The 18,986-nt window shown below is 46.9% G+C and overlaps 1 protein-coding gene across 2 annotated transcripts; it reads left to right on the plus strand.

Annotated features, from left to right (window-relative positions):
- The first annotated feature begins 6,881 nt into the window (after nucleotides 1-6,881).
- LOC103647662 (serine/threonine-protein kinase/endoribonuclease IRE1) lies at nucleotides 6,882-12,402 on the plus strand. Of its 2 annotated transcripts, none has more exons than XM_020548555.3 (7): nucleotides 6,882-7,407; nucleotides 7,571-8,052; nucleotides 8,133-9,457; nucleotides 10,304-10,476; nucleotides 10,568-10,814; nucleotides 10,913-11,207; nucleotides 12,043-12,402. In XM_020548555.3, exons 2-7 carry the CDS (start codon nucleotides 8,008-8,010, stop codon nucleotides 12,181-12,183), a joined length of 2,226 nt encoding a protein of 741 aa, XP_020404144.1. In that variant the 5' UTR covers nucleotides 6,882-7,407; nucleotides 7,571-8,007; the 3' UTR covers nucleotides 12,184-12,402. The 2 variants fall into 2 exon arrangements, with proteins under 2 accessions (XP_020404144.1, XP_008670384.1); XM_008672162.3 differs by having other exon boundaries at nucleotides 6,886-7,407; nucleotides 7,845-8,052.
- The last annotated feature ends 6,584 nt before the right edge of the window (nucleotides 12,403-18,986 follow it).

Genomic DNA, 18,986 nt, shown 5'->3' on the forward strand with positions numbered 1-18,986 from the left:
CCTTGTAAGTTTCCTGTGAAGGCCTTGACCAGGTCGTCCCAGTCGGAGATCTGCGTAGGAGGCAGATGCTCCAGCCATGCCCGGGCAGCATCAGAGAGGAAGAGGGGGAGGTTGCGGATGATGAGGTTGTCGTCATTCGTTCCTCCCAACTGGCATGCCAGTCGGTAATCCGCAAGCCACAACTCCGACCTTGTCTCCCCTGAGTACTTGGTGATGGTAGTCGGGGGTCGGAACCGGGCCGGGAATGACGCCCATCGTATGGCTCGGCTGAAGACTCGCGGACCTGGCGGTTCGGGCGAGGGGCTTAGATCCTCCTCACTGTCGTAGCGTCCTCCGTGCATGGGGTGGTAGCCTCGGTGCACCCTTTCCTCGAGGCGGGCTTGGCGGTCGCGGCGGTGTGGCTCGTTGCCGAGGCGATCCGGGGCCGCGGGCGTCTCGTCATGTGTGCGCTCGGTGCGGACCGAGGCCTCCTGTACGCGTCGGGGGGGCGTTGCGCGATGCTCCAAGGGGCATCCTTGCCTTCGGGAGGCAGAGCTCTCAGCTCGTCGGACTGCGGCATCTTCCAGGAGATCCTTGAGCTCGCCCTGGATACACCGCCCCTCGGTAGTGGATGGCTCCAGCATCGTTCGAAGCAGCATCACTGCTGCAGCTAGATTCTGGCCGACCCTGCTGAATGCCGGGGGCAGCCCTACCCTGGCACCGTCAACAATACAGCGTTAGACGTCCCGGGTCCGATGACGTGCTCCTCCGGCGAGTGCTCGGCCTGCCCATTCCTGCTCGATGTTTTGTCAGAGCTGCATAAGCCGCCCCGCTTCTTCGTCGAGCCTGGCCTGCATCTCGCGGAATTGCTCGAGCTGTGTGTCCTGACCCCTCGCAGGGACTAGGACCACAGCTAGCTCCCGCGGGATGTCAACGCGAGACGCAGGCCCAGGGGCGTTGTCATCTTCCGGCATGCCGAGGTGGTTGTCTCCGTCATGATCCCCCTGATCGATGTGGAAACACTCGCGACTCGGGTCGTAACCCTCGTCGTCGAGGTTGTGGTCATCGTCAGAGCAGCCGGAGAGGCAGTAGTCACATGCGGACATGAAGTCTCGCATGGCACTGGGATCACGGAGTCTGGAGAAATCCCAACCGAAGTCAGAGTCGTCGTCTTCCTCAGAACCCGCGAGTCCAGAGGTTGAGACAGCCGTCAGTCGGTCCCAAGATGACCACATATGGTACCCCAGAAGGTTAGGATATGCCCTCGCGAAAGCGCTTACCGAAGCGGGATCGCTTGGTGGATCGAAGCTAAATCTAAAAGGGACAGGGTGGAAAACGGACAGTACCTTTTGGTCGATGGACGGTGGGGAAGTCGCGTCGGGGACGGACTGCACCGTTATCTCAGGTACAAGGCTAACGCCCAGCAAGTCCTTCACAAGGATGCTGGAGTCATCAGTCCATTTTGGGTTGGCGCGTTGCGGGGAAGCGACACCCGTCGTTGTCTCAGATGCGAGGACAACACCCGACATGGCCCCCGTAGGGGTGCCAGCGTTGTCGACTCGCTCTGGCCCGACAGTCGATGAGGTGCTGCCTCCTGCATGGCCACGGTTACCCCGTCTCCTCCTCCTCCGGCGAGGAGGGTGGCGGGGCAAACCCGGGTGTTCCTCTTCTGCCACGGTGGGACACCGTCGTCGAGTTCGCCGCCGCCGAGCGAGCCTACGACTGTCGTTGCTGTCGCGCTGCGTGGGGAGGAGTACCATGTCGTAGCTGCCGTCGCGGGACATGAACTCGAGACTCCCGAAGCGGAGAACCGTCCCCAGCTGAAGAGGCTGCTGAAGGCTACCCATCTGGAACTCAACGGGAAAGTATTCGTAAACACGCAGCGAGCCCCTACCTGGCGCGCCAACTGTCGGCATTTCGGACCCGCGAGGTCCATCAACCGACCAGTGAATTTGTTGTTGCGTGCCCCTGCCCAAATGGGTTGATGCAAGATGGAACACAAGAGGGAAAATGAGGCTTATGTTATCCTGCACCGGGGTGCTCGTAGTAGGGGTTACAAGCGTCGCGAGAGGGCGAAGGCGAGAGCGAGAGAGAGAGAGGCCCCGTTGTCAACATGTCTGCGTGTGTCAACGTGAATCTCCACTGTTGTCTCTCGACGTGCCCCCTGTGTTCTCCCTCAACGTGCCTTAGGAAGGCCCTGGACATCCCCTTTTATAGATACAAGGAGATGCCCAGCTGTACAATGGGGGTGTAGCTATGTGCTAACGTGGCTGGCGGAGAAGCGCCTTGAGCCCTGCACACGAGCTAACGTGGCTGTCGGAGAAGTGCCTTGAGCCCTATAGAAGCATAGCTGGCGGTGCAGCATGGATCCTGCTGACGTTTGCTTGCTTCCGTAGGGGGTTTGAGAGCAACCGACGTCATGGGCGTACGCAGGGAACCATCATTACCTGTTGCCGGAGTAACCTTAGATGGGACACCGGTCTTGTTCCTTCATAGCCTGAGGCAGCTAGCTAGGAGTAGGGTAATGATGTATCCCCTGTAGCGTAGTCGGTCCGAGGTTGAGGTCGGGCGAGGCGGAGACTTCTCTTGAGGCCGAGGCTGAGGCCGAGGCCTAGGGTCGGGCGAGGCGGAGACCTTCTCCCGAGGTCGAGGCCTAAGGTCGGGCGAGGCGGAGACCTTCTCCCGAGGCCGAGGCTGAGGCCGAGGCCTGAGGTCGGGCGAGGCGGAGCTCCCTGTTGCGCCCGAGGCTGAACTCGTGGAAGATCGTGACTCAGTTTTACCCTGGTGGTTGGCACAGCAGTCGGAACGGGGTGAATAGCGCTGTTTTCCCGTAAGATTGGTCAGTAAAGGGGCGAAGTGACTGCGGTCACTTCGACCTTGCCGACTGAGGCACGCGTGTCAGGATAAGGTGTCAGACGATCCCCGCATTAAATGCACATGCGATACGGTCGGTTGGTAGGGCGATCCGACCGAGGTCGCTGCACGACAAAGTCTGCCCAAGCTGGGCTTCAGACGAGCTGAGGGTGCGCTCACTGCCTGAGGAGGCCCTCGAGCGAGGCGTGAATCCACCCTGGACTACTGTTCCCGCCCGAGGCCGAGGCTGGGCTCGGATGAGGTCGCGTCCCTTGGTAGACGAGGCCCTAACTTGAACCGCGCTTTATCAGCTGTTTATGTTTTGTTCTGAAGATGTTTTCCAGCCGCGTTTAGGAGTGTTGGGGGTGCCCCTAATTACGGTACCCGACAACTTCAGTACCAGCAAGAGCTGCTGGAATGTATCCTCAAGCAAGATGGCTGCCATTATTAACTAATAAAGTGCCAGCATTCACTAAAGATGTCTATTTTCCAAGACGACTCCATCCATAAGCTGAATCCCAGCATGAAAACCAGAACAAAGAACAGTTATTGGCAAAATGCTGTAGAAACTCAAACCCCCTCACTTGGATAGATCCATGTCTTGACAGCCTCGTGGTCCAGGGAGACAGCGTAGAGACCATACTCAATCTCCATACTGGGCCGACGAGAGCATGCCTTGCCATGGAGATAGTTGGAGAGCACCATGGTTCGCCGCCTCATGTGGGAATGGAGAGTGGGAACACGAACCGGGAGAGACCTTGCCCATGTGAAGGTAGGCGGTGGCACGATTGGTGAGGAAGGCGATGTCATTAGGGTCAAGGAGCGCGCCGAGGGTAGGGCTGGACATTCGATTTTTTTTTTAGAATTTCGGTTCGGTTTTTCGGTTTTAAAAAACTTCGATTTTCCAAATATTAGAAACCGATCGGTTTTCTAGAAAATGAAAACCGATAAGTTCGGTTTCGGTTTTTTACTTCGGTTTTTTGGTAAAAACCGAATACCAAACTTATACTTAAGAAGGCTACAAGACAACACATTACACATAATTTTAAAAAGTAAAAATTATATAGGTATAAACATTTCAAGATATATCATACATCACATACAAATAAGTGAATAACAATTTGATTGCACTACACATTTAGTTTACATAATCAAATAGTCAAAATTTTGAATTCATAAAGTTTGGTATTCGTTTTTTTTGGTATTTTGGTTCGGTATACGGTGAAAACATATTACGATACCGAATACCGAAATTCTCAGATCTAAAAACCGAAACCGAACCGAATTACCAAAAAAACCGAAATTTCGGTTCGGTACGATTCGGTTCAGTTTTCGGTTTACGGTAAAAAATGCCCACCCCTAGCCGAGGGTCTCGCAGCAGATGTGGCGTAGAGGGAGCAGGCGAGCGCGATAGCGCCGGGGGAGAGAGAGCCCGCCGCGCCACCGACGTGAGACCCGTTCTCCAGAGCCGGGACTGGGAGGCCGGCGAGGTGGACAGGGCCGACTGCGTCATGGAGGCTGGTGGCAGCGTGTGCGAGCCTGAGCTTGGCAGTGGCCGCCTGCGCCGCCATGTTGCCCTCCACGTTGGTGACGAGGAGGCACGGCTCCGAGTCAGAGAGGTAGAACTCGAACTCCTCCTGCATGTAGCCGGGTTGAACGGCGCCGCCACGCCGCGCGCGCGGATCACCGCCACGAACATGACCACCAACTGTGTACATACAGACCGCGTTCGCACGCGTGTCAGGTCCCGACTCCTGCTACTCTGGGGCTCTGTGTCGCGCAGGCAGGAACATGACCGATCGAATTCGAAAGGAGACGAACCTCGACGGTGTTGGGGAAGGAGAACGCGACGACGTGGCCCGGGAGAAATCCGGCGTCGGCGGCGAGTTGTGCGGCCGCCGCGTCGATGAGAGCGTCGAGGGCGACGTGCGTGAGCTCCAGCCTGCCCGGTACGACAACTACACGACGGGTCGGGAAGGCGGCCGCCGCCTCCTTGAGCAGCGCCGTCAGCGTGGTGGCCTCCATCGTCGCCATGGCCATGTGGGGAATCGGGGTGAGCAGAGCGGAGATGGGCTGTTGCGTGGTGTCCTTCCATAGATGGAGCGAGGAGGAGGAGGAGGTGGCGGAATCGGCGGATGCAGACGCAGTGAGGGGGAGAGGAGGAGGTGGTGGCGGCGGAATCGGCGGATGCGAGATCTCGGGGCGTGGGGGGGTTTCGCGGCGGCTGGGCGTGCTGTGCGGGAGGCAGTTGCGTGTGCAGGTAGGGAGCGGGGGCAGTCTACACTGCCCCCTTAATAGTTAGTACAGATAGTGACGATGGAGGCTTTATGAGTTTGTTCGGTCTCTATTTTTGTTTTCTTTTCATACTGAAACAAAACAATCACGCAAAAAAAGCAACAATTGTGAATGATTCTTATTACTAGACACTAGTCATGACAAATGTAATGTTTATTTGCCAATTTTTGTCCCGTGATTTTTTTTCATCAGTGCCATACTCATATATGCTAGAATTTGTTTATTTTTATATGATCATACTTGATTTTTGATTGACGAGTAGTATACATTTGAGGAAATGACCTAACGTATCTCCAGTATATTGTGGCAGCATGCAAATCAAAGCTTCTAACGGATTGTTTGCTTAGTTTAGTTAGGAGACTAAAGTTTAGTCTCTATTATGTTTGATTCTTAGGATTAAAAGTTTCTAGAACGTGTTAAATGAATCATAAGACGACTAAAATCCATCGCAGCGGCTCGACTTGCTTTCTCGAGAAAAAGAGAAAAAGAACCTAAGCGAATTTCCTTATCTTATTTGGAGGATTAGCCATGGCCTTCCTCAGATTATGGGGCTCCTAGTTTCCTGATCTTGTAAATTTCTTCCTCGCTCAAGTTAAGGTTCCCACGACAATGAATACTTTGACCCATTATCATTTTCTTGCTATTATTGTAACTGAAATAAACAAGGGACATAAGATGAAATTAATATGGTTTAATCTCTTTTAGTCACTCACTGTTTTAGTCCTATCGTTTAGTAATTTAGAGACTAAATGAGATTATAATGGAGGCACTAATATTTAGTCCGGGCCTAAGGTTATTTATTTTTATATTAGATCAGCAACAAAACATATTTGCATTTATTGAATGTAAGTTTATTTTGAACCATCGTTATAATAAAAGCCATATCTACCTCTATTATTCTAGTTTTTTTTGAAATTCTCATGCTTCTTTTGTAGGGATTTAAGCGTATCTCTTAACTCAATACACGAATTAACGTCTGTTCAAGATACTCTAAAGAGTGTTTGAATGCATTAGAGCTAATAATTAGTAGCTAAAATTAGTTGAGACATTTAAACACACTAACTAATAATTCAACTATTATCTATTTTTGGTAAATTAGTTAATAGTTAGGTAGTTATTTTCTAGATAGCTAATTATATAAATAATTTTTAGCCAACTAACTATTAGTTATAGTGCATTTAAACAATTCAACGCAAGCCAAGGCAAATCCCGGCCCGGCGCCTGCCGCCGCTGTAGGGATGGCAATCGGGTGGGTAGTACACGGATATATAGTTCGCGAATCCATACCCGCGAGTCAAAACTCAACCCATATCCGTACCCATAAACGTTCGTGGGTATGGATCTGTATCCATACCCGTACCCGCCGGTTATCCGCTATCCAGTGGATACCCGTTACCCGCCCGCCCACTACAATTTTAGCATTAAACACCAAACAACAATTTTATTACATTTTAAAATAATTATCATTCCAATTGCATTAAATGATAATTTCAGCACCAAACAACATGTTATAGATAAAAATTGAAAATAAGAAATTATGATAATATATAAATCCGGATGGCCCACATGTTAGATATTCATTGGGTAACGGTAACGGGTATGGATACTGGATATCCATACCCGCGAAAAAAATATCTGCGGATACCTTATTATATCTATAACCGTACCCGCGGATATCAAATTCCACCATACCCATATCCAATGGATAATTATCCACGGTTATTTACCCATACCCGTACCCATTGCCATCCCTACGCCGCTGCAGCCATTTTCCTCTTGTTCCCAAACCGATAGCTTTGACTCACAACAGCAAAGCTGAATAACAGATCACTCCCGTCTCCCATCCCCTTCCTCTCCTAGCAATCCTCTGCCGGAGTCCAAGCTCCAATCAGATCCGGACCCACCCCTCCCCCTCCGAAGAAGCCCTAGGCATGCCCCGCAGCCGATGAGGTCGCTCCGCCGGGTCCTCATCCCGCTCGTCCTCCTCGCAGGACTCGTCTTCCGCGTGGACGACGGCGGCGGCGCGTTCCTCCCGCCCCCGCCCCCCGCGCTCCCCGCTCCCCCGCCCCGCCTCGCACTTAACGGAGAAGCGGCTCCGGAGGATGATGGGGCGGCGGTTTCCCGCTCCACGGAGATCGTCGCGGCGGAGGCGCGCTCCACCGAGTTCGTCGCCCCAGCGAGGCCCAAGAAGCAGAGCTTCCGGGAGCTCCTTGTCCGGCCGCAGCCTGCGCGCCACGAGCCGGCTAGTTTGGTTACCGACGAGGCGAAAGCCGAATCCAGGTGAGCCTCGCTGTCTCCCTTCCCCGTTCCCGTTGCGGGGGCGTCGTTTGTGCGCGGCTGCTTCTTCTTGTCTGAATTGGCTTCTATGCGCTCGAGTGTTGGAAACCTTAGTCAGAGCGAAATGTAGCTACGAGCTAATAGCATAAGGTTTCTTGTACTGCAGGGGCTTTCTTGGTCTTATCTCCATAATAAAAGCATTTTGGGCCATATTCTTGTTTTGTGTTGATCTGGAGCACGGAAGGAGGAGCCTTTGCTGATTAGGTTTCTTATAATGTGGCCACTGGTTGGGCATGATACTTCCTGTGCTACCGAGGGCTACTCACTCATGCTTAGCACATTCTTGGGGGTTGGGGCATCTGGAAGTGGCATACCAGTTATGCACCTTATGGTTTGTTGGTATTTCTGATCGAATGACTTTTGGTTCTCTTTGTCAACAGCTCTGTGCTTCAGTTTTGGGATAATGGCACAATTCAGCTTGTGGACAAACTGTCGCAATCTCCTCTGTGGGAGATCACCACAGGGCCTCCACTATCAGACCAGATTAATACCGCTGAGTCTGGTCTGAATTACCTCATTTATCCTTTCAATGAGAACAAGAACATGAATGGTACTGAACTTTGGGAGGTTTATAATGGGAACACCGTGGTATGATTTCTTAGGCACAGTGCTTCTCTGAAACCTTGTGCAGATATTTGTTTTTCACCCTTGTCTCTATATTCCTGCAGAGGCTCCCATGGAAATTGGAGGAATTCGTTGCCAGAAGCCCATACATTCGGGATTCTGTTGTTACTATTGGATCAAAAGTTTCAACCGTTTTTGTTGTTGATTCTGATAGTGGTGAGATTATTTACAGGCACAGTATTCCAGCTGTGTTAAATGAATTGGAAGGACCAGGGATTGAAGGAACACCATCCAAGCTAAATGCCCGTACTAATTATGACAGCGATAATATCATGGTGCTTGTGAGAAATGACTATTCTCTTAGTGCATCAGATCTTGGCAAGCATTTATTTAACTGGACAAGAACTTCTTTCTCTGTGAAATACAACCACCCTGACATTCCATGCATCAGAAGTGAGGGTTTGCCACTTGCTTTACCTGATTCACGTTCAGCTAATGTAATTGTCTTGAAAGAAGGTACCCCTTTTATTTCCATCCATGGTTCTGATGCCCTGGAACCAGTTCAAACCCCAAGGAAGCTACCAAACACTGCTGGGAAGTCAGATATCGTATTGGATGATTCTCAAAATCAAACGTATGATGGTGCTCGATCTCATGTCATCTCTGCTGATTCTGAAGCTACCGAAACCCCCACTAGGAACACTTATGTATGGTTATTTTCTTTTTTCCCCATATTTTTGGTCATTGGTTATCTGTTGAGCTTGACCTCTGCAAGCAAGTCTTGCAGGCAATTTGTGATTCAGCTTATTAAGCCATTCACGCGCGACAAGAAATCGGTGGACATTAGAGGCAGGTCAGAGGGATCTCCTAAAAGAAGAAAAACACGGAAGAAGGATGGACTTGTCAATAGCCCTGAGACCTTGACAGCATCTGACAAGGAGTGCAGTGAAACTGGTGGGTCAACTGAGGCACCAATGGAAAATTCTGCACTAAAAGATGCCCTTGGTGGTCGTCACATTGGTAAACTATATGTCTCCAATAAAGAAATTGGTAGAGGGAGCAATGGCACAGTTGTTTTTGAAGGATCGTATGATGGTCGTCAAGTTGCTGTTAAACGTCTGCTGCGTTCCCACAATGACATAGCTGAAAAGGAGACTCAGAATCTTATTATATCTGATCATGATCCAAATATTGTTAGACTATATGGTTGTGACTATGACAGCGATTTTGTTTATATCTCCCTTGAGAGGTGTCACTGCAGTTTGGCTGATCTAATTCAAAAACACTCATATCTGTCTTCTGGAGAGTCTGTTTCTAACAATGAGGCCAGTTTCAGCATCAAGTCAAAGATTTCAAATGTTAAGGGAATGGATGTGGAATTGTGGACACATGATGGGCTTCCTTCAGCACAACTCCTGAAGCTGATGAGGTACATGAATGATCTCATATGTTTTCTGCTGGTGATGCTTATGTTTTCACTTTTCAGCACCATTCCCTTTTCCATGTATAATTTCTATATTTTTTCCATCACGGACAAACCAAATTTTATTACTTACGAGGTACGGAATTACATAATGGAATTTCTATATTTAGGGCTTAGGGCATGTTTTGTGTCATGCCTATGCCGCCACTGATCATCACACCAAAACTGCGGCATCTCACAGCGCTGCTTGGTTGCTGCTGCGGTCTAGGCGAGCCGCACTCACGCTATAGGCTTGTAGTTGTAGTTCATCGTCAACTCACAGTCTCACACTGCAGGTGTGGTGTCTGTTTTGTTCGCCGCACTTTTGGCGGCGCCGTGGCTTAGGCGAGGAGTGGTTCGGCATGAAACAAACACATCTTTAGTTACTCGGTCTCTGTAGCCAGAACTTATCCTTGCATGGATTGTCTTAGCTTTTCCACAAGATTTTGTGGTTGGAGCTGTGTGCTGATCTTATTGCATAATCTAGTTAGTCAAGTTTTTTTACCAATTATAATACAACTTGTTTTTTTTATGTTGGCTCCGAGACATATGTTGGAAACCTGTAATTAGTTATTAGGTAGTAAGGAAGCATGGGTTTCAATAGAAAATCAAAAGAGTCCCACTAAAAGTTGCCACATTTATCAACATGTGGACTTAACTGCATTTTGTGCAAGAATGCTTCTGCAACATTCTTTGAACATCCTTAATTCGTAATATTCTTAATTTCTTATACTCATTGTTATGTCAGGTGTACTCCAATGAGTACTTGTGATACCTATTGCTGCCCTGATTTTTGTGATTTTTCTTATGCAGAGATGTGGTTGCTGGCCTTGTGCATCTGCATGACTTGGGAATTATTCATCGTGATTTGAAGCCTCAAAATGTCTTAATAAGCGCAGGAGGACCTATTAGAGCAAAGCTTTCTGATATGGGTATCAGTAAGCACCTGCAAGATGACATGACTTCTGTTAGCCATCATGGTACAGGTAAAGAGGTTTACACTTGCAGAGTGCTATTCTGTATGTTGTTTGAGTGCTATTCTTAGCTAGCAGTTTAATCTTTGATGGTGTACTGCAGGATTTGGAAGCTCTGGCTGGCGGGCACCTGAACAGCTTCGTCATGGTCGTCAAACTCGTGCAATGGATCTTTTTAGTTTGGGCTGCCTTATTTTCTATTGTATCACTAAAGGCAAGCATCCGTTTGGTGAGTACTATGAAAGGGATGTGAACATTGCAAACAATCGCTTTGATCTCTTTATGGTGGACTACATACCAGAAGCAGTCCATCTTATATCTCATTTGTTACAACCAAACCCAGAGGCAAGGTAAGAGCTAAGGTCCTGTGCAGCCTAAATTCCCTTATTTTTGTTAGTTATGTGTGTCTTCTTGTTTTACTGAATTGACTCTTTTTTAACGCTAACAGACCGACAGCAGTATATGTCATGCACCATCCACTCTTTTGGAGCCCTGAATTGCGTCTTTCGTTTCTAAGGGATACCAGTGACAGAATTGAGAAAACCAGTGAAACTGACCTCATAAACACACTGGAAAGCATAGGATCTTTGGCGTTTGGTGGAAAATGGGGAGAGAAATTGGATGCTGCTTTGGTTACAGACATGGGTCGTTATAGAAAATATAACTTTGGGTCTATTCGTGATCTTCTGAGGTATATCAGAAATAAATCGGGTCATTACAGAGAACTTTCAGATGATCTCAAGGTTTGTTGGTGCTGCACTTTACTGTGTTTGAATTTTGTTATGCTGTATGAGTGCCGTTAAATTGTTGATTAGTTGCTGAACTGATTGGCATATGCTGTCTGTGTTACCTGATAGTTTTGTCCAGATTTTCATTCTGAACTGATGCGAAAGAATATGCATGTTGTGAATGAATAGCAGAGAATTTTGAAGAATGCAGGATAAATTTTTATCTGAACAAACTATGCTGAATTAGCTTGTTTTGGCATGTCATTTTACATATATTTTGTGCATTTCTGATTTCTCCTTGTTTTTCTTCCTGTTCTGTTCTGTGCTAAGAAATGCTTTGCTTCGCTTATGTTAATATATGAAATTGCAGTGCAAGTTTCAGTTGTGAAGTATCAAATCCAGATTTAGTTGGCAGTGGCATTAGAGTTTGCAGAAGGAAATCCTAGTTCTGTTAAGCCTGGTTATGCTTTATTGACACTTTAAATTCATCATACGTGGGAGCTAAACGATGCTTTACATGCAGCTCAATCTGATAATTTACACATTTTTTCCTTTAGTATTTTAAACCTTTGATACATGACATCACTTACATATGAGTAAGTAGCCTACCTCTGGTGGCAAAATGTTTGACTATCACCATATTGATTATAGAAGGGTATTGCTTCAGAGATTTGTAGGAATTAGGATAGTTCATATTTTTTATCTTAGTATTTTTAGGAAAAAAAACTAAATTTCCTAGTGCAGTTTTAATACGATGTATGCTTTATATTGCAAATTTGTTCTGTTCTTTAGTCAATTCAACCTTTCTTTTGTTTCTCATAAGCTCACAATTGATGGATACAAATTCCAGGGCATACTTGGGTCACTACCAGAGGGGTTTGATCGCTATTTTGCTAGCCGATTTCCAAAGTTGCTAATTGAGGTGTACAAGGTCTTGTGGGTGCACTGCAAGGACGAGGAAGCTTTCAGTAAATATTTCAAAGGAAGTTAGTTATAGCTGGAGAGGATTGTCCTTTCCTACTGTACATACTAACCCTGATGTAGAACAAGTACATGTGTACCATATGACTCGTATTATAGGATAAAAAAGAGCTCAATCTGTACATTATGCACCGGTATGGTAGGACCGTGTCATTTGCACAGCCTAATGCTCTGATGGCTTGGACATTGTGCATCGTGGAATCTTCGTAATCGTTGTGTGTTTGATGAAGTCTTAACCTAGCTAGAGGCCTAGAGCTCTATCGCTTGTCAGCGAGGTTATTTTTTGGGGGTTTGTTGGGGGCAAGACCGCAAGAGGCACAAATCATCTCCTTGGCGGGAGAAAGAATCCTCTGTTTCGAAAATCAAATAGTCTGTCTTAATTTATAATTTATCTGTCTTTTTTACCAAATTTGATCAGCCTAAACAATATTTAAAGCCACAATTAAAGTATATCGGATGCTAAACAATATTACAATAAAAATTAGTTATAATTATAATTTTTAATAAAATGAGTCGACCAAATTTGGAGTAAAAAAATCAAACAAATTAAAAATAGGAACGTATAGAGTATTAGGAATATATAAATGTTTGTCAGAATACGAGGGATATGTTAGAAATAAATGTACAAATGGGCATCTCAGTTGGCTTTACTTTGTGTAATCATCGAGACATATATCGTAGCTATAGGAGCTATAGTGTAAGGACCATACCGGTACTCTGTAGCCTCCAAATTCGGTACTATGCAAGGGGAGGGGGTACTGTTGAAGATAGTCTAAGGACCACTGCCGATGGAGGCGCTCCCAAGTGGGCGATCGAGCTAGGCGTCCTTAGCTCGCTGTTGCCCCTTTTCTCTCCCCCTCTAGAATCACCTCCTATCTCATTCGCTTCCTCGTCGTCGCTGACGGGTAAAACTCCAACCTTCATCCGCTTGGAGTCCTTGGTCTCCTAGCGCTCGCCTCATCACAGTTACCTTGCTTCGACCGCATGAGGGGCCTCACGACTACAGATGGCAGAGGGTACGGTATAGGAAAATAATCGTGGTTAATTATCTATTGGACACGAGTATAATGGAGTTGATTATCCGCAAGTATGGGTATAGATATAATAAAGTATCCGCGGGTAATTTTCCGTGGATATGGATATCTAATATCCATACTCGTTACTTGATGGGTATCTGACATGTGGGCCATCTGGATTTAATATATTATCCTAAATTCTCAATTTTCAATTTCCATCCACAACATGTTGTTTGGTCTTCAAATTGTCGTTTAATGTTGATGGAATGATGAAAAATTTGAATTGTGATAAAATTGTTGTTTTGCTTTGAATGCTAAAATTGTAGTGGTTGGTGTTATGTGTATCCGTCAAGTAGAGGATACCCATCATATGGGTACAAATCCATATCCATGAGCATATATGGGAACGAGTACGAGTTGAATTTTGTCTCATGGGTATGGATTCATGAACATATATCTATGTCTTACCCACCTGATTGCCATCCTAGTCGCGGTGGAGCGCGACCTATGACACGACGAGCTGGTGTTGTGCGCCACCTCTCGAGAGACCAGAGCCATGCACAACTTCACATGGGTGACAATGTCTAGTAACAAGCAACGATGTCTTGTAACTCAACCACTTAGTGTCATTCGATGTAACCACTCAACAACAATGCACCAGGAATTGCTCTTACATGCTCGAATGTAATCTCTAGCAATCATATATTACTAGACACCCAAAGTTAAGCACGACACTTGGACAACATATCCCTAAGATGCTCTCTTACTCTAAATGACTGCTCACCCCTCTATTTATAGATGAGAGGGACCAACTAGCCATTATTGCATTTTTTGAGGAATCTGCACACTCACGGATAGCCCATCATACAATTCACAGTCAATCCTTGGAATACACTTGTTTGTATTCCAATATCTATATTTTAAAAATAAATAGGTAAGTCAGTTTAGAGAGTGCCTCATAGACAATTTGCCACCAGACCACGAACAATCTGTTGGCCATCTTTCAGCACACCCAGAACCTCCTAGTTTCTATCCATGGTTTTAAACAATATGATGGACAACGCATACGAAGGGCCTGGACAGTCCACTGACAAAACCATATTTTCACCCAAAAAATTTCAAGTTTATGCCCATCTATTGAATAATACAATGGACAGTTGTCGGTGTTTGGATCCGAGGACCTAACCAACTAGTGAAATAATGTCGCGTGCCCCAGACCCAGATGGTGATGCGAGTTGACACAAGTCGTTTATCCTGGTTCGGGCTAGACGATGCCCTACTTCCAACAAAGGGATGATACTTATATTACTTGCACCAAAGTGCCTGCAGTAGGGTTTACAAGCAAAGCGAGAGAGGGAAGGATCCCAAGTCCCAGGGGATGATTGAGGCAAGTGCTAATACCAAATGGAGGAAAAGACTTAAGAAGTGTTCTTTAAAGGGAAATAGGCTTACACCTTTTCCTAAATGATTTTGGTGGTTTAATTGCCCAACACAAATAATTGGACTAACTAGTTTGCTCTAGATTATGAGTTCTACAGGTGCCAAAGGTTCAACACAAACCAATAAAAAGTCCAAGAAAGGGTTCAAATAAAAAGAGCAAAAGACAACCGAAGGCTGCCCTGGTCTGGCGCACTGGACTGTCCGGTGCACCAGGGAGATCAACTCCAAACTAGCCACCTTCGGGAATTCTGGGAGCCACTCCGCTATAATTCACCGGACTGTCCGGTGTAGCACCGGACTGTCCGGTGTGCCAAGCGGAGCAACGACTACCTGCACCAACGGTCGTTTGCAACGCTACAGTGAACAGTGAACAATGTCAATTGCGCGCGTAGAGTCAGGGCAGACGTCAGATGGCGCACCGGACAGTGAACATGACCTATCTGGTGCACCACCAGACTGTCCAGTGGCCCACCTGTTAGAAGCTCCAATGGTCGAACCTTAACGGTTGGGTGACGTGGCTGGCGCACCGGACAGTGTCCGGTGGTGCACCGGACTGTCCGGTGCGCCATACGACAGCAGCCTTCCCCAACGGCCATTTTGGTGGTTGGGGCTATAAATACCCCCAACCACCACTCTTCAAGGAATCCAAGCATTCACTACTCCTCATTCAATACAAGAGCAATACACAACACTCCAAGACACAAATCAAAGCCTCCGATCAAATCAAAGTCCCCAATTCAACTCTAGTTCTTAGGACTTGTGAGAAGATCAGCTTGTGTTCTTTTGTTGTTCTTGTTGCTTGGTTGGCTTTCTTCTTCCTCCTTTCTTGTTTTCAAGATCATTGTAATCAAAGCAAGAGACACCAAGTTGTGGTGGTCCTTGTAGTGGACTAAGTGTCCCGTTTGATTGAAGAGAAAAGCTCACTCGGTCTAAGTGACCGTTTGAGAGAGGGAAAGGGTTGAAAGATACCCGGTCTTTGTGACCACCTCAACGGGGAGTAGGTTTGCAAGAACCGAACCTCGGTAAAACAAATCACCGTTTCATCCGCTCTTATTCGCTTGATGAACTAGATGATGAAGAGGCTCCGTGCATCGCGCTAAGGAACGTGTCCATTGGGGATGTGTGTCCTAAGGAATCCGAAGAGCCTCAACATGCACAAGATCAACCATCTTCCCCCATGCAAGCATCTCCACCAATCCAAGATGAGGATCAAGCTCAAGATGATGATAATGAAGATCAAGAAGAGCCATTGTAGGATCTAGGACACCGGCTAGAGGGGGGGTGAATAGACGGTTTTGACTAAAATAAAAAACACTAGGGAAATTAATCAATATAACAAGAGGTATAAATTCTCTAGTGATAACAAGTAAACAATCTATGAGAATCAACTAGGGTGATTGAATACTTGAAGAACAATATGCAAAACACTAATCACTTGCACAGCAATAAGTAATGCAAGAAAGTAAAGACACCGAATTTTATCTCGTGGTATCGGTGATTTGCCGATCACCCCTAATCCACGTTGAGGTGGACTTCAAGCTCTCACTTGCTCCTCTATCAAGACACGGCTTGATCTTTGAGCCAAGTGGACAAGAAATCACTCAATACCTCAATTCCACTAATGTCACCTTTGCCGCTCCGGCGAGGTAGGCGCGAACCCCTCACAATCAACACCGCGGCTTCTCCACAATCTTCTTGGAGAGCTCAATGGAGACAATCACCCGAGCCGTCTAGGAGGCGGCAACCTCCAAGAGTAACAAGCCAATGACGCTTGCTCGGTGTACCACCTAGTGCCTCAAGAATCACCGATGGATGCAAATGCACTAGGAACACTCAATCTCTCACTAGAATGCAATCTCAAGCAAAGAGCGTGAGAGAGCGAGTTGGAGGATCACAATTGAGCTCAATGTATGCAAGAAATAGCCAAGAGAGGTCTCACACACGAGCTACCCTTCTATTTATACTCCCCCACTAAATTCCAACTGTTATGAGCAAAAAGCACCTGTTCTGCGCACACGCGGACGGTCCGCACCCTAGGGCCGGACGGTCCGCCGTACACATAACGGCTATATTCCCCGTTTGAAATCTGTCAGAGTTGTCAGAAAAGTTAGGTCTGGACAGTCCGCCCACCATGGCCGGACCGTCTGCGACCTGGCAACTTGAAGCACCCGGACCTCTGACCAAGAGTAGTTAACACAGGCAGACCGTCCGCCTACAAGGCCGGACAGTCCGAGACCTGGAGACAGTACTGTTCGGACTTATCCTCCGGACAGTCCGTAGTACAAATCCCAAAAACCACACAGTCCCTGCCCAAACCATATTTGGCACCTGCGGACTATCCACCCATCAAAGCCGGACGGTCCGCACTATAATTCAGGGACTGTCCCGAAAGCAGTCTTCTCTGGTCAGGACTACGGACGGTCCGGCCCCAAGGCCCGGACGGTCCGCAGTGCAAAGGAACAGGACATGTCCGAAGTGGTCAGACTTCGGACCCCACTGGTGGATCGCGGACGGTCCGCCCTCAAGACCCGGACGGTCCGCGCATCCAAGACTTTGCACTTTTCAAACAAGCTTTTGAAAGGATGTTTAACTCATGAAATTTGAAGCGCTGTTAGTCCTCATGCAAATGCAACCACTAGATGCTCTATGAGGCACTAAGTTTTACACAGATCAAAGTCATTGACCCCTCTTAATAGTACGACTATCTAACCTACTAATCCGGTCAAGTATCCTCTCTAAACTCCTCAAGACCGGCAAAAACGAAACCTATGTTATACCTTTGCCTTCACTTGATCCACAACCAATGCTTATGAATCTCCAAGATTTCCTGTTCTATGTGGTCCAACCCTGCATTCTTATTTCTCCAAGAACCGTTAGTCCACAAGCAGTTGTCATTAATTACCAAAACATCACTAAGGGGCCTAGATGATTCACAACCACCTCAAGAGGAGTACAATGATCAAGGGGGAGATACTAATGATCAAGACAAGGAAGATGATGACGGTCCAAGACCGCCACACCTAAGAGTCCACCAAGCAACACAACGAGATCACCCCGTGAACTCCATCCTCGGCGATATTCAAAAGGGGGTAACCACTTGATCTCGTGTTGCTCATTTTTGTGAACATTACTCTTTTGTGTCTTCTATTGAGCCATACAAGGTAGAAGACGCATTAAGAGATTCAGATTGGGTGTTGGCGATGCAAGAGGAGCTCAACAACTTCATGAGGAATGAGGTATGACATTTAGTTCCACGTCCTAACCAAAATGTTGTAGGAACCAAATGGGTCTTCCGCAACAAACAAGATGAGCATGGTGTGGTGACAAGGAACAAAGCCCGACTTGTAGCCAAGGGATATTCACAAGTCGAAGGTTTGGATTTCGGTGAAACCTATGCACCCGTAGCTAGGCTTGAGTCAATTTGTATATTACTTGCCTATGCTACTTACCATGGCTTTAAGCTTTATGAAATGGACGTGAAAAGTGCCTTCCTTAATGGACCAATCAAGGAAGAGATCTATGTTGAGCAACCTCTCGGCTTTGAAGACAGTGAGTATCCTAACCATGTTTACAAACTCTCTAAGGCGATTTATGGGCTCAAGCAAGCCCCAAGAGCATGGTATGAATGCCTAAGAGATTTTCTTATCGCTAATGGCTTCAAAGTCGGAAAAGTTGATCCTACTCTTTTCACTAAAACAATTGCAAATGATTTGTTTGCATGCCAAATTTGTGTTGATGATATCATATTTGGGTCTACTAACAAATCTAATTGTGAAGAGTTTAGTAGGATCATGATTCAAAATTTCGAGATGTCTATGATGGGGGAGTTGAAGTATTTCTTAGGATTTCAAGTCAAGCAACTCCAAGAGGGCACCTTCATCAGCCAAACGAAGTACATTCAAGACATACTCACCAAGTTTGGGATGAAGGATGCCAAGCCCATCAAGACACCCATGGGAACTAATGGGCATCTCGATCTCGACACGGGAGGTAAATCCGTAGATCAAAAGGTATACCGGTCGATGATTGGATCTTTACTCTATTTATGTGCATCTCGACCAGATATAATGCTTTCTGTATGCATGTGTGCAAGATTCCAAGCCGATCCTAAGGAAGTTCACCTTAGGGCCGTAAAACGAATCTTGAGATATTTAGTTTATACTCCTAAGTTTGGCCTTTGGTACCCCAAGGGATCCACATTTTATTTAATTGGTTATTCAGATGCTGATTGGACAGGGTGTAAGATTGATAGAAAGAGCACATCAGGGACTTGCCAGTTCTTGGGAAGATCTCTGGTGTCTTGGGCTTCTAAGAAACAAAATTTTGTAGCTCTTTCTACCGCCGAAGCCGAGTATAT

Source organism: Zea mays, chromosome 2 (genome assembly GCF_902167145.1).
Source record: "Zea mays cultivar B73 chromosome 2, Zm-B73-REFERENCE-NAM-5.0, whole genome shotgun sequence".
Taxonomy (NCBI): domain Eukaryota; kingdom Viridiplantae; phylum Streptophyta; class Magnoliopsida; order Poales; family Poaceae; genus Zea; species Zea mays.